Here is a 13,134-nt window from a genome sequence, read left to right on the forward strand (position 1 = left end):
CATTACTTTTATTGAAAAACAAAGCTTTGGAGTCCCCTCAAAATGTCTTATAGTCGAGGGGTCCTCATGCAAGTTTAACCCCGAATATTTTCTCCACCTGCCAGACCCTCTCCTTCTCCGTTGTCCGCGCGAGGGCGTAGTAGTTGCGGCGTCTATTCTCGCAGTAAAATCCCTTCTACTGTAAATTCTCGCACAAACGAAAACCACCCCCTCTCTCTCTCTCTCTCTTTCTCTCTCTCTCCACCGATCTGAGGGCATCGCCATGGAGATCTTTTGAGAGATCGGAAATGGCGAACTACCTCGCCCAGTTCCACACCATCAAGAGCTCCTGCGATCGCCTCGTCATAGCAGGTAACCACAAACGCTAGCTCCACACCTAATCTCTATTTCCGGCACCCTAGATTTATCTCCCGTTTCCACTATTCTCACTGAGCTCCTTCGGATCCGCTCTTCCCGTGTTTCAACTGTAACTGTAAATTTTATTCCTGTTTAAATCCGACAAGTGTCTTGCGATCTCTTTCTTTCGTGCATATTGCTTGGAATTAATCTTTAATCGGTAAGAATTTAGATGCTTGCGGAGTTAACTGCGTGGAGAACAGGTATTTGGCTCGTTTAATCAAGCTTTGGGTTGTACGGAGTTTGAGTTTCTGCTGGATCAAGCTATTGATCCAACACTGCTGTTGCTTCAAATCAACAATTAGTCATTATTTCAACTCTAGTAATACATTTCACTGCCATTTCTGGTCTCTTCCTCTCGAACTGTGAGATATTAGCTTGTGCAACTAATTTTTGTTGACATTTTTGAACCTTTTCTCTCCCTTGTATCCTTAACAACACTGTGTATTAGATATAGCTATCCTGCTATCTTAATATCATCAGGCTAAAAAGTTTTTTTTTTTGAGCCATAGAACTTTCATGACCAATTTAATTGCAACTCATGTTACAATAATCCTTGTATTCAATTTCAGTTGAAGATGTAAGTGACCTGTGGCCTACGGTCAAAGAGAGTTTTGAAGCACGTCTGCCATTAAAGAAGGCTGCCTTGAATAACAAGACAAGAAATTCTGTTAATGTGGAGAAATTGCTAGCTGAGTTTATTTTGACCACTGACGCTAGGCTGCGTAGTCGGTTTCCACAGGAGCAGTCCCTGTTTTGGTTCAGGGAACCATATGCAACTGTTGTTCTTGTTACCTGCGAGGTATTTCCTATGTGAAGTTCGATCCTAGTTCATTGCCCTGCATTGGGGTGCAAATTATTTGACCTCAAAACCGGTAAATGGTACTAAACAAATAAAGCAATTTGGTTTGATAATTTGGGTTTTTGTTTAGTTTGGTTTTGTAATTTTGTAAATTTCTGTTTCCAATTGTGGTTTGGTTGTGAATATTTTTCAACCGGCCTAAACTGACTACGAAATAAGTATATGTACACATGTGTATTCTACATGTCTATACTCTGTAAAGCTTGTTTTGTGCATGTATATGATAGATATATTATAACACATATTTATGCTTGCGCCCTCCTTTCTGAGCAGGATCTCGATGAATTTAAGACAATTCTTAAACCACGGCTCAAATTAATGGTTCAAAATGATGAACGAGAGTGGTTCATTGTGTTTGTGTCAAAAGCTCATCCTAGCAATGACCAAGCATGTAAGATGGCTAAAAGGGTATATGCTAAACTCGAGGTTGATTTCAGTTCCAAGAAGAGAGAAAGGTATAATGCATAATTCTGTAAATTTTATTTTGAAATATCATAATTTTGTCAAGTGTAAAAAACTTAGAAAATAATTATCACTTTCATATTTTGACGCACAATACATCAAGAACTTTATTCTGTTTCTTTCCAACTAATTATCATAATGATTATATCTGTGCATCTTTGTTTAACTAAAACCTGCTTTTCCTGAATCTTTTTAAGTTTGATGATCCTGATAGAATTGAGAGTTTCTGAACTATCCACATTTTCTATCAGATGTTGCAAATTGGACTTACATGGAGCTGATGAAAGTGTTTGGGAAGATTTGGATTCCAAAATTGTTGAATCCATTAGGAATACATTGGATAGACGAGTCCAATTTTACGAAGAGGAAATTCGCAAGCTTAGTGAGCAACGATTTATGCCAGTATGGAACTTTTGCAACTTCTTTATTCTGAAGGTACTATATTAAACTTATATAATTTCAACCGTTCTCAATGTGCTGTCAAATTTATCTATTGACAATCTCTATTTTAGCGGACACCTTTATAAACAGTATAATTGGACCTGACATTTGATTTTATTTCCAGGAAAGCTTAGCTTTCATGTTTGAAATGGCTCATCTTCATGAAGATTCGTTACGGGAATATGATGAATTGGAACTTTGCTATTTAGAAACAGGTCTCCGCAGATTCCTTTTCCTGTTTAATGTTGTAAATCAGCAATTGCATCATATGAGTATTTATCTGTTTCTACTTTCTAGTGAAGATCTTTTCTCCCTTGAGATTTTCAGCAGCAAATGCTCTTAGTGGAGTTCGCAAGAGATTTTTCAAGTAGACTGCACTTTGGCTGCTTCACTACCTAATTTTTTGAGGTTATTGTGTGGGGTAGTTATTTTAGATCTGCTCCCTGCTCTGCTAGAGAGCACAATGTATTCTTTTATCTTTCTCATGACATTGACAATATTGTTCCATTGTTTACGAGCTGGCTATGATGACATCTTTGTGAATTGAGTTAGCATTTTAAAAGTACAAGCTGTAGCCTTTGTTAGGTATCTTTGAAACTGGAAATACAGTGTTTATAAGTTCCGCTTCAAGTAATTGGACAGGGCTTTGTGTGATGTTAAATAGTCAGTTAGTTGACACCCTATATAAACTACTAATTTTCTCTCTGAAATATTTTGCTGTTGATCAGGCCCCTAAAATCTTCAGAACTTGCCGAAATTCATATAATTATGTATGCCTTTTTTACTTATCTTTATTCCAGAAGCTAAACAAATTAATCATGCGAATGCTAACTATCTTTTACTGTATAATTAATAGCTTATTTGCACCTGCAAAATTGATGGTATATACTTGTAAGTTAGTACTTGAAAACTACTTGCTTAATAGAGACATGATGAAATTGCAAGTTAATAATGAAGGGAATACACGTGTGCTGATGTGCCTCTAAAAATAGGACTTCGTTTATTTCTTTTTTTATTGACAGACATATTGCTATCATTAAAAAAGTTAGTTGATAGAAAAGGATGCAGTATAATTGTAACGTGTATCCTTCGCTTGGGCAAATTTTTAAGAACCGAAGGATGTTGTGGATTCAGTCGCTCATGTATTTATGGTTGCTCATCAATAATGTGAGGTGCTTTGCTTGCTTTCCCCCCTTATCCTTTTCTGTCTTTTCTGTGTTTGTGTTCTTGCAGAGGGAAAACTACAATATCCAACGGTACTGAAATTATTCTGACTACTGTGGTGCTTTGCATTGTGATCTGAGTTTCTAATTTTATCAGCAGTATGCCTGTTATGAAAATTCATCATTAACATTAATCAACCTATTATTACCTATACGTGCAATTTGCTTATGTTCTCTTTTGCACAAATGCAGTAAATGCCCCAGGGAAGCATAGAGATTTTGGAGGATTGGACAAAGGTGATGATCGGGCTTCTCTTCTGAATCCAGGGATTAAACCATTAACACAAATTGTGCAGGATGATTCATTCAGAGAGTTTGAATTTAGACAATATCTATTTGCATGCCAGTCAAAGGTTCGTGTATTGAGATTGAATTACTATTTCATTTTTCAATATATGCTAAGTTGTCCCTCTGTTTTGTAGCTCTAAGCTTACTGTTGCTTGGCACTATCTTAAGATCGCTAATTAAATTTTCTTTTTCTGAATAAATCTCGCCTCTGCGTTCTGCTGATTATTCTGTATTTACTTCCAGCTATTGTTTGCGTTAAATCGTCCACTTGAGGTTGCTGCAAGGGGCTACTCATTCATCATCAGCTTCTCAAAGACTCTTTCCTTGCATGAAGTATGTAAAACATCTTTAAATGTTTATATTTGTAGCAGTTGAATGTCTCAAGAAGCACCAATTCGCTGAATTTGGAAATTTGTTCTTGGTTGGTAATATTTGCTGTTCTCTGTTGTTGCAGAGTTCACTGCCGTTTTGTTTGCGAGAAGTGTGGGTTATAACTGCTTGCATAGCTTTGATTGATTCGACAACTTCCAACTATGATGGCGGGATTGTGACGCCTGATGCTGAGAAGGAGTTCTATCGTCTTCAAGGGGACCTTTATTCACTTGCCCGAGTTAAGGTGAAAAGCTGAATAGTTTTTTGTCTATTTGGTTAAGTGAGGATATCTTTTCAAACCTGTGAATTCTACAATCAATTCCGTTGGATTTTCTATTTTTCTTGTTAAGATACTGCTAATACGTTGCTTATGTGAGTATTTATGTAGTTACAGGAAGTAGGCAGAATGGTATTCTGTTTTATAGAACATAGTTTGCCTTCCAAATCTATAAGTGGACCAAAGGAATATAGATTGATCAAAAAGGCTGCTCTTCTTAGATGATACAGCAGCAGACATACAGATTTGAAGAACCCGTACATTAGAGAGTAGAGCATGGGAGCATATTGGTATAGTAGACTAAGTTTTGATGATAGGACATGCAAATTGATGATCCATGCTACTAAACATGATCTAGAGTATTTGAAGTATGCATTAAATAAGTTTGTCTAGAAGCTAAATTTGGTAGTTGGTACAAAAGTATTTTAAGTATCTCTATCTCATAAAAAAAGAAGATAAGATTCTTCAGCTTTAGATCCTGCTTGTAATTTTTTTGTGATGCTGAACATGTTAACTTTTTTAGTCAGTTAAAGTCTTGCAGTGATGTTTTGTGGTGGCGAGACTTTTCATATGTAAGATAACAGCCCCCAAACCCACACCCCGCTCCACCACCCCACCCCCCCAAGAAAAAAAACCCAACCCTAAAAAAAAAAAAAAAAGAGAAGTGTTGGAAAAGTTAAATTTTCAGGAAGGTGATTGTATACCTAAATCCTTACAACTTTGGCAAAAAGTTACCTCCTAATGTCTTTGTACAGTTAGAACATGTTACTTAAAAGTCGAAGCTCATTTGAAAGCACTACTAGTTACAACTTTCTTTCTTTTACGTTCATTATGTTTACAGCAGTCGAGGCTGTTTTATAATAGTCGTGATGGATGTGACAGTTTGTGAGGCTTGCTTATTTGGTCGGATATGGAGTTGAAATAGAAAGAAGTCCAGCCAACAGGTATAATTTCCGGCCTCACTGTCAGATAATCCTCATTCAGTATCTTCAACTCTGCGAAACTCGCAGCAATGTGGTCGATGTTTTATCAGCTAAATATTTACCTTGTCCTACATGAACTTCATCCTTATTCCTTTTTTTTTTTTTTTTTTGGTTTTTTTGTGCAGTGCTTCTCTAAGCATGCTGCCCTGGCCTAAACCTGCTAGCTGGCCTGTTGTCCCAGCTGACGGTTCAGCTGAAATTCTTGCAAAGGAGAAGGCAAGTTTATTTTGTTGCAAAAGAAGTGTTCTTTTTTTTTTTTCCCGCTCCCTTTCACATCCATGTTATCTTAGACAGTATTGTATCTATTCTCTGTTTGTATCCTGTTGATGGAACTGGGCTCTGTTTAAAAGAATGATCAGAAAGCACTGTCGCTTCTCTAATAGAAGCATGGTCCTCCGAATAGTTAAACTCTGTGTAGATATTTATGTTATATGATTTAAGAAATACTCTTCATCTTATTCTTTTCGTTTTCCTGTTATTTTTGTATTTTTTATTTTATTATTGCCCGAACTCTGACCACTATTATTATTATTATTATTTTCTGAACTGTGAACATAAGTCATCGGAAGTTTGCTCCCACATCAGACTCCAATTCTTTTCCTAAACGAAGGTAGCATTCTGTAAGCAAAATTTCTGGAAACCTTTAACAAATTCGAATGCCTTCTATGTTGTCTCAATATAACGTGGGCTAGAGGAAAGGGGGCTAAATAAGAGGTCTAAACTGCTGTTGTGACAAGACTGAACCTGTGACTGCTAGACAAACTTGAAAACCCCTTCATTACTGGGCTGTTGTATCAATCTTTTGCTAGATGACATTTCTTTAGTGATTTTTTTTTTTGTTATGCATAATTTTTTCTTAGTGGGTCATGCTTCCTTCTAAGGGTAAAGTGTTAAGCAGTTCTTCTTTTTCCTTGTTGATACATTGGTTGCATCATATATTTACATGCTGTAGTTTGAAGTCGTGTTCTATTTGTCTGCAGATGATTCTTCAAGCAAACCCAAGAGTAAAGCACTTCAATATCTTCAGGAAGCCATTGCCTCTAGAACCTTCTTTGCTTCTACGAGAGGCCAATCGGCGTAGAGCTTCCCTTTCTGTTGGGAATGTGTCGGAGCTACTTGATATTCATCATAATGATGGGTAATGGATCTTTAGACCATGGAGATTGATGAATGTGTTCTCTTTAGCACAGTTTTCTTTTGGGATAATTACATGTTTAGTCCCTGAATTTTGATTAGAATTCTAAATTCATCCTCAGAATTGTAACAATATAGCCATTGAAGTTTGAGTCCTATTTTGGTTTTATCCTAAAAGTTTCGATTTAACAATTTACTTTCTGAAGTTTGACGTCAATTCCATCTTTGTCCTCGAAATTTCTATTTTAACTAATCAAAGTTTAATGGTGCTGCTTACATGGCTTCTATTGGGATTGGGCTAGTTATGCTCAATAGTCTTTGAGGAGACTAGGACCGAATTGTTATCGCTGAAACTAGGAGGACAAAAGGATGAAATTGAAATGGAGGTCAAACTTTGGGGACAATTTGTAATTAACTGTTAGCATTTTCTTCAAGTTACTGAAATTTATCTGTATTTCTTTACCTTGTTGTGTGGGCAGTTCAGGTCCAGATGGGAATTCAAGGTTCCCGTCAAATAGGGCTAATGCTAGCTTTATGTCACGAACATATTCTGGACCAGCAAGCGCTGAGAATTCTGTGTCACTTGATCGCCCTATGAGATTATCAGAAATCTACGTTGCGGCAGAGCATGCACTGAAGCAGACAATATCAGATCCCAATTTACTTATGCCATTATCGTCACTGCAAGAATTTGAGGTACTTAATGGACCTCAGATTTTTTAAGGGATAGGAATTGATTTCCTATTAGGTGGTAGGTTGAGTGGTTGCCTCAAATAACTGTGAAAACTAATTAAAGAGACTTTCAGATTAGCTCTCATTAACACTGCTCTGAGAAAAGTTCCGATCTTTTTTGTTACTTTTTGGTGGCTACTAAACTAATTAGCATTTGTTCACTTCACATTTGTCAGAAGAAATATATGGAGCTAACGAAAGGAGCAGCAGATAACTACCACCGTTCTTGGTGGAAAAGACATGGTGTTGTCCTCGATGGTGAAATTGCAGCTCTATTATTCAAGAATGGCAATTTTGACTTAGCTGCAAAGTCCTACGAAAAGGTCTGCGCTCTCTATGCTGGTGAAGGCTGGCAAGACTTGTTGGCTGAAGTTCTCCCTGACCTTGCAGAATGCCAGAAGATTCTTAATGATGAAGCCGGGTACCTTTCCTCTTGTGTTAGGTTGCTATCTTTGGACAGTGGCTTGTTTTTGAATAAGGAGAGGCAAGCTTTCCAATCGGAGGTTGTAAGGCTGGCTCACAGTGAGATGAAGAATCCGGTCCCACTCGATGTTTCATCGCTGATAACATTTTCGGGAAATCCAGGCCCACCACTCGAGTTGTGTGATGGGGATCCAGGTATATTGTCGGTGACGATTTGGAGCGGCTTTCCAGATGATATCACTCTTGAATCTCTTAGTTTGACACTGTCGGCTTCATTTAATGTGGATGAAGGTCTCAAGGTATGCTTTCTGTTGCTTATATTAATTGATTCTTGGGGCTTTTACATATGTAACCGTTGAAAATCCTCTGTTTGCATATATACCGTATAAAATCTGAATTTTTACATATACTGCTCAAAAGTGCAGTTTGCTACGAATGTAAATCTTGCCTTAAGTTGGGGAATTTTTCTAGTTCATGATGGAAAGTTGGCTTCCAATTAAACAAAGTTCTTTTAGAGGTGCATTTTTGTATGTATGATGGTGTCTATCCAAAAACTAAGTTTTTCAAGGGCACATGCGAAAATTAGATTTTCTAGTGATATTTATAGATGGATAGATACACTTCAAAAACTAAATTTCTTAGATATATGTCCTCGTGCAAAGAAAACCTTCCCTAATGCCAAACAAATTAAACTAAGTTTTTCAAGGGCACAGCGAAAATTAGATTTTCTAGTGATATTTATAGATGGATAGATACACTTCAAAAACTAAATTTCTTAGATATATGTCCTCGTGCAAAGAAAACCTTCCCTAATGCCAAACAAATTCCCCCCATGAAGTGGTGAATGATTCTCCAATTTAAGATATAAATATTTTTGTAGAGACTGTCAAATTTATATATTAAAATTCTGATTTTACAGGTGTATATATGTGAATAGATGATATTGCTGGGATGTATATGGGAAAGCACCTTAACTACTTGTTGCTTAAATCTTTTTGGATACAACGAAATAGTCTACCTGCCAGATATATGACAATTGCATACACTTGGCAATTTTCTAATTGTGTTTTAGTTTAAACAAGACAATAGTATTTGGCAAATATGTTTTGATCCATGATCTGAGTTCTCAATTGTCTTTCACTTTGTCAAATGATGGGCTTATATTAAGTACATCCTACAATTTCTCGCAGGCATTAAAGAGTGCAGATCCTCTCATACTAAAACCAGGCAGAAATGTCATCACTCTCGACCTTCCCCCACAAAAGCCGGGCTCATATGTGTTGGGGGCTCTTACTGGTCAGATTGGGCACTTACGGTTTAGGTCTCATAGCTTCTCTAAAGGTGGTCCAGCAGACACAGATGACTTTATGAGTTATGAGAAACCAACAAGACCTGTTCTCAAGGTAATATTATGAAATAAATTTTTTATATTTGAATTTTTATGGGCATTCATATGGCTAAGAGGCTGTTTATTTTCTCTCTTTTTTTTGAGAGCAAATTCTTCGAGAATCTACGCATTTTCTCATGAATTCAGTGTACTCTGATTATTGAAGATTTTGAAAGAAAAAAACACCAGAGAGTTTTAGTATAATAAAACAAAGAGGGTAAAATTCATGGATAATCCCTTTACCTTTTCGATCTTGCAACTTTAGTCCCTGAACTTTCCATTTAAATGACTCAGCCCCGAAGTCTGTTATATTCTTGTATTTTGTTTTTGCCGTTTAATGTCTGCTATATCTTTTGCTTCACATCTCACCAATCCTGTTATATCATTTGCTTCACACATCACCAATCCTGTAAAAGGGCCAGTTTATCCTCATTCCAGATAGACTGAAAGGAGGAAATCATTATGTAGGAAAAGCATTAAAATGACCACTTTACAATACAAGGTGTCTCGTTCAGGAAAGTTCAGAGACTAAATTAATGTGAATAGTTCAGGAGCTCAGTTTTACTTTCATTAAAGTACAGAGGTCATCCATATGTTTTATCCAAAACAAATTTAGCAGATCAGGTGAAAGATTGTTCTTCTGATGCCTTTAATTATTTGTATTGCTCGTAGGTTCTCAACCCTAGACCTTTAGTCGATATTACCGCTGCAGTATCATCCGCGCTTCTTATGAATGAACTTCAATGGATCGGTCTAATTGTGAAACCAATAGACTATTCTATGATGGGCGCTGTCCTACATATAGACACAGGACCGGGGCTAAAAATTGAGGAGTCACATATGATTGAGATAGAGGATCATACCAACTATTCAAAAAGCTCTGTGAATTCTTCAAGAAGATTTGAACAAATTTTGCTTGAGAGTGGTAAAATCGAGCTTCCCAATTGGGCTAGTGATATAACGACAGTTGTGTGGTTTCCTGTTCGTGCTATTGATGACAGAATTGCTAGAGGAGTATCTGCAGGTTTGCTGCTAACTACTAAGCAGGGCGATTCAATACATACCCCTCAAAAGTTGCCAAAGTTTAATATATAGCGAATGCCCCTGTAAAAGCACATATTGTTTCATAAATGCCTTTTCTGTAGGGCATTAAAAATTACAACCTTACTTTACAGGCATTTCCAATATTTCAAGGGGCCTTTTATGAGTATATGCGGTACGAGTGCAAGGGCAATTATGATATCTTAAACTTTTGGAGCATACCTATGAAATTATGGGTTGACAGAGGGGTAAGTTTGAAATTAGAGAGGTACAGGATTTCTGACTATTTCCCTGTTTTGTGGGTTCAGTCTCCCCTCCGGTACAAAATATGGTAGATGGAATGAGAATGATTGCCCTGAAACTTGAATTTGGAGCTTTCCGCAATCAGATATTTGAAAGGCAACTCTCTCTCTCTCTCTCTCTCGCGCGTGCGCGCGCATGCTCATGCTCGACCAGTTTTGTTTCATTCTTTTACATTAAATCACCACTTTTCTGTCATACACTTCATAGTTATAACACCATACACCTGCTTATCAGGACCATTGCGGTGCATTTCACTGATCCATTACATGTCAGCACACGAGTTGCTGATAAATGCAGTGATGGCACTCTACTTTTGCAGGTATTTAGTTCTCAACTTTGTAAAAATATTTTCAACCTTATGATTGTTGATTTTGTCACCATTCTGAACCTATCCAGATGTTAAAGTTGTCTGACTCTTTTAATGTTATGCCTTATTATTCCATTGAGAAACTATTACTCTTAATGTTGTTAATTTGCTCAGCATATTCAACATTGGAATGTCACAAATGTTCTTATCTTTCTGATAAGCATATGTGGATGATGAATCAATTCCTGCTGAAATATAAAGGGCTGCTTATTCTCTTTCTTTTTCTTAATGTCTCCATATCTAGGTCATATTACATTCCCAAGTGAAGGCTGCTCTGCGACTATATGATGCATGGCTAGATCTTCAAGCTGGATTTGTCCATGTAGGAAAGGTTGATGGACGACCTATTTCGAGCTCATTCCCCCTTGTTATCTCTCCATCTTCTACTGCAGGACTGCTGTTTACCATACAACTAGCTAGTACCAAAGGTAGCAATTTGTTTTTTCAACAGAATTTATTTTGGTCACATAAAGGCAAAATTAATAGCAAATTAATCTAGTCGGTCATTTTTGGGCCTGTCATGTATTCACCTGACATTAAATTTTCAGGTTGAAACATACTGGCCTTACTTCAAAAGTTTTTACTTTACTACTCAACCTTTGATTTACTTTTGATTTCAGAAAGCTTTTTCAAGGTCCATCAGAACTCAACAGTTTTCACACAAGAAAGTAGAGTATTCTGCAAGTAATAGAATAATCCATCAAAAGAGTTAATGAAAATTGTAAGTTCTGATGGAAAGGTAGTTAAAATCGAAGTAACAGAGGTTTTGTAGTGAGAGCAAAGCTTTTAGAGTTGGTGCCCATTTGAAAATGAGCTATACTTCTGCCTATAGCCTTTTTTTCTTTCTTTTTTTCTTTTTTTTAAATCAGTGTTTCCGTTGGTTTTATATATTAATTTACTCGCGACTTCATTAACAAATATTTATTCATACAGGCCAGGATGAGGTAGTACAAACCGATAGTATACTGAACATTAAATATGGAATTTTGGGAGACAGATCGACCGGTGCACATGCACCTGTTCCTGTCGAATCGGGAGAATCTGAAGAACTGCTCTTTAAGAGTGCACTCACATTGCAACGTCCCATACTTGATCCATGTGTTGCAGTTGGTTTTCTTCCATTTTCTTCTGATTGCTTAAGAGTTGGTCAACTGGTGAATATGAGATGGAGAGTCGAGAGATTGAAAAATCTAGAGGAGAATAGTTCTTCATGTGGAGTAAGTACTTGAATTCATCTTCTTCTTTTGCATGTGAAATGTCCTCTACTTGCTGCCTTTCTTATTATGCATGGAATTTTTTTTTTCAATAAATACCCTCTACACATTCAAAATCATGCAAATGTTGGTATTTGCTGCATGCCCCTGGAATTTTTTTTTTTTTTGTTTGCATATATACTCATTAGGGGCAAACAAGCAGAAAAACAAGTTTTTAGGGGAATGCGCACAAATACCAATTTTTTCAGTTTTTTTTTTTTTTTTTTTTTTTGGAGGAATTTCTCCTTTCATTCCTCTTTCTTTTCAAGTGCATAATTATTAAACAATCTTGGCTCGACAGGATGAGGTTCTGTACGAAGTAGAAGCAAACCAACAAAACTGGATGATTGCGGGGAGGAAGCGGGGACATGTATCACTCTCCACATTGCAAGGCCAGTATCTTATCATCAATTTCTATTAATTTTTTATCATCTAAAATTCTTCTCTGAATACAAGTTGTTCTAATTGTATCTAAAATAATAATAAGAATACAGGCTCAAGGATAGAGATCACATTGACATGTGTACCTCTAGTTTCGGGATATATTCGGCCCCCTCACTTGGGTCTACCTGATGTTGGTGACGCGAACATTAGCTGCAACCCTGCGGGGCCTCATCTGGTGTGTGTTTTGCCGCCGACGCTTAGCTCTTCCTATTGCATTCCAGTTTGATTCTTTTATAAATCTTTTCTTTTTCTTTCATTTGGTAAGTACTCGTGAGAATGTAAATCAGTTTGAACTGATTCGTGGGGGAAAGCTCAATTTATTCTTAGTTGGGATATCTTTTTCCACTGGTGAAAGCTTTGTACAACTGTTTTTGTGAGGATCAAAAGACCCAGAAAGAGGAATCGGCTAGGGTTGGAGAGGGATGTATTGACAATGTTTCGTCTGTTTAGATATGTTGTGTAAAACTATTGTCATTAATTTTCCAAGCTGTGTGGTATTTACTTTATAGAGGATCTCCGCCCAAGATTACCCTTATGAACCACTCGTATCTAACCAATTTAGCGCCTATCCTTCATGGCTTTTTGAGTGAAAACGCCACCAATCAAGTACAGAATCAAGATCTTCATCTGCATCATACTCCACAACCCTGGGCTTCCCTGTGGTGGTGGTGTTTGTTTAATTGTTTCAAGTGCTGATGGTATTGTCGCTGCTGTAATGCTTATTCTCTTTGGCTTCTATCACTTAA

The 13,134-nt window shown here is 37.0% G+C and overlaps 1 protein-coding gene across 3 annotated transcripts; it reads left to right on the forward strand.

Moving 5' to 3' along the window:
• Positions 133–12,894, forward strand: LOC109718589 (trafficking protein particle complex II-specific subunit 130 homolog). Of its 3 annotated transcripts, none has more exons than XM_020244889.1 (21): positions 133–351; positions 969–1,198; positions 1,532–1,713; positions 1,972–2,155; positions 2,286–2,376; positions 3,577–3,737; positions 3,916–4,005; positions 4,127–4,288; positions 5,204–5,265; positions 5,430–5,520; positions 6,285–6,442; positions 6,918–7,134; positions 7,350–7,892; positions 8,784–8,996; positions 9,653–10,004; positions 10,330–10,420; positions 10,559–10,643; positions 10,936–11,119; positions 11,625–11,908; positions 12,246–12,336; positions 12,439–12,894. In XM_020244889.1, exons 1-21 carry the CDS (start codon positions 288–290, stop codon positions 12,612–12,614), a joined length of 3,711 nt encoding a protein of 1,236 aa, XP_020100478.1. In that variant the 5' UTR covers positions 133–287; the 3' UTR covers positions 12,615–12,894. The 3 variants fall into 3 exon arrangements, with proteins under 3 accessions (XP_020100478.1, XP_020100477.1, XP_020100479.1); XM_020244888.1 differs by having other exon boundaries at positions 134–351; positions 7,347–7,892; XM_020244890.1 differs by lacking the exons at positions 133–351; positions 969–1,198; positions 1,532–1,713; positions 1,972–2,155; positions 2,286–2,376 and adding exons at positions 2,517–2,569; positions 3,395–3,417 and having other exon boundaries at positions 7,347–7,892.

This window comes from Ananas comosus, linkage group 12 (assembly GCF_001540865.1).
Source record: "Ananas comosus cultivar F153 linkage group 12, ASM154086v1, whole genome shotgun sequence".
Taxonomy (NCBI): domain Eukaryota; kingdom Viridiplantae; phylum Streptophyta; class Magnoliopsida; order Poales; family Bromeliaceae; genus Ananas; species Ananas comosus.

What these genes read in the sequence shown, in the direction of transcription:
- LOC109718589 (XM_020244888.1), top strand. Translation starts at nt 288, where the DNA reads ATGGCGAACTACCTCGCCCAGTTCCACACCATCAAGAGCTCCTGCGAT. An exon ending in CGATCGCCTCGTCATAGCAG is followed by an intron (nt 352 to 968) that starts GTAACCACAAAC and finishes ATTCAATTTCAG; the next exon opens with TTGAAGATGTAAGTGACCTG. An exon ending in ATGTGGATGAAGGTCTCAAG is followed by an intron (nt 7,893 to 8,783) that starts GTATGCTTTCTG and finishes AATTTCTCGCAG; the next exon opens with GCATTAAAGAGTGCAGATCC.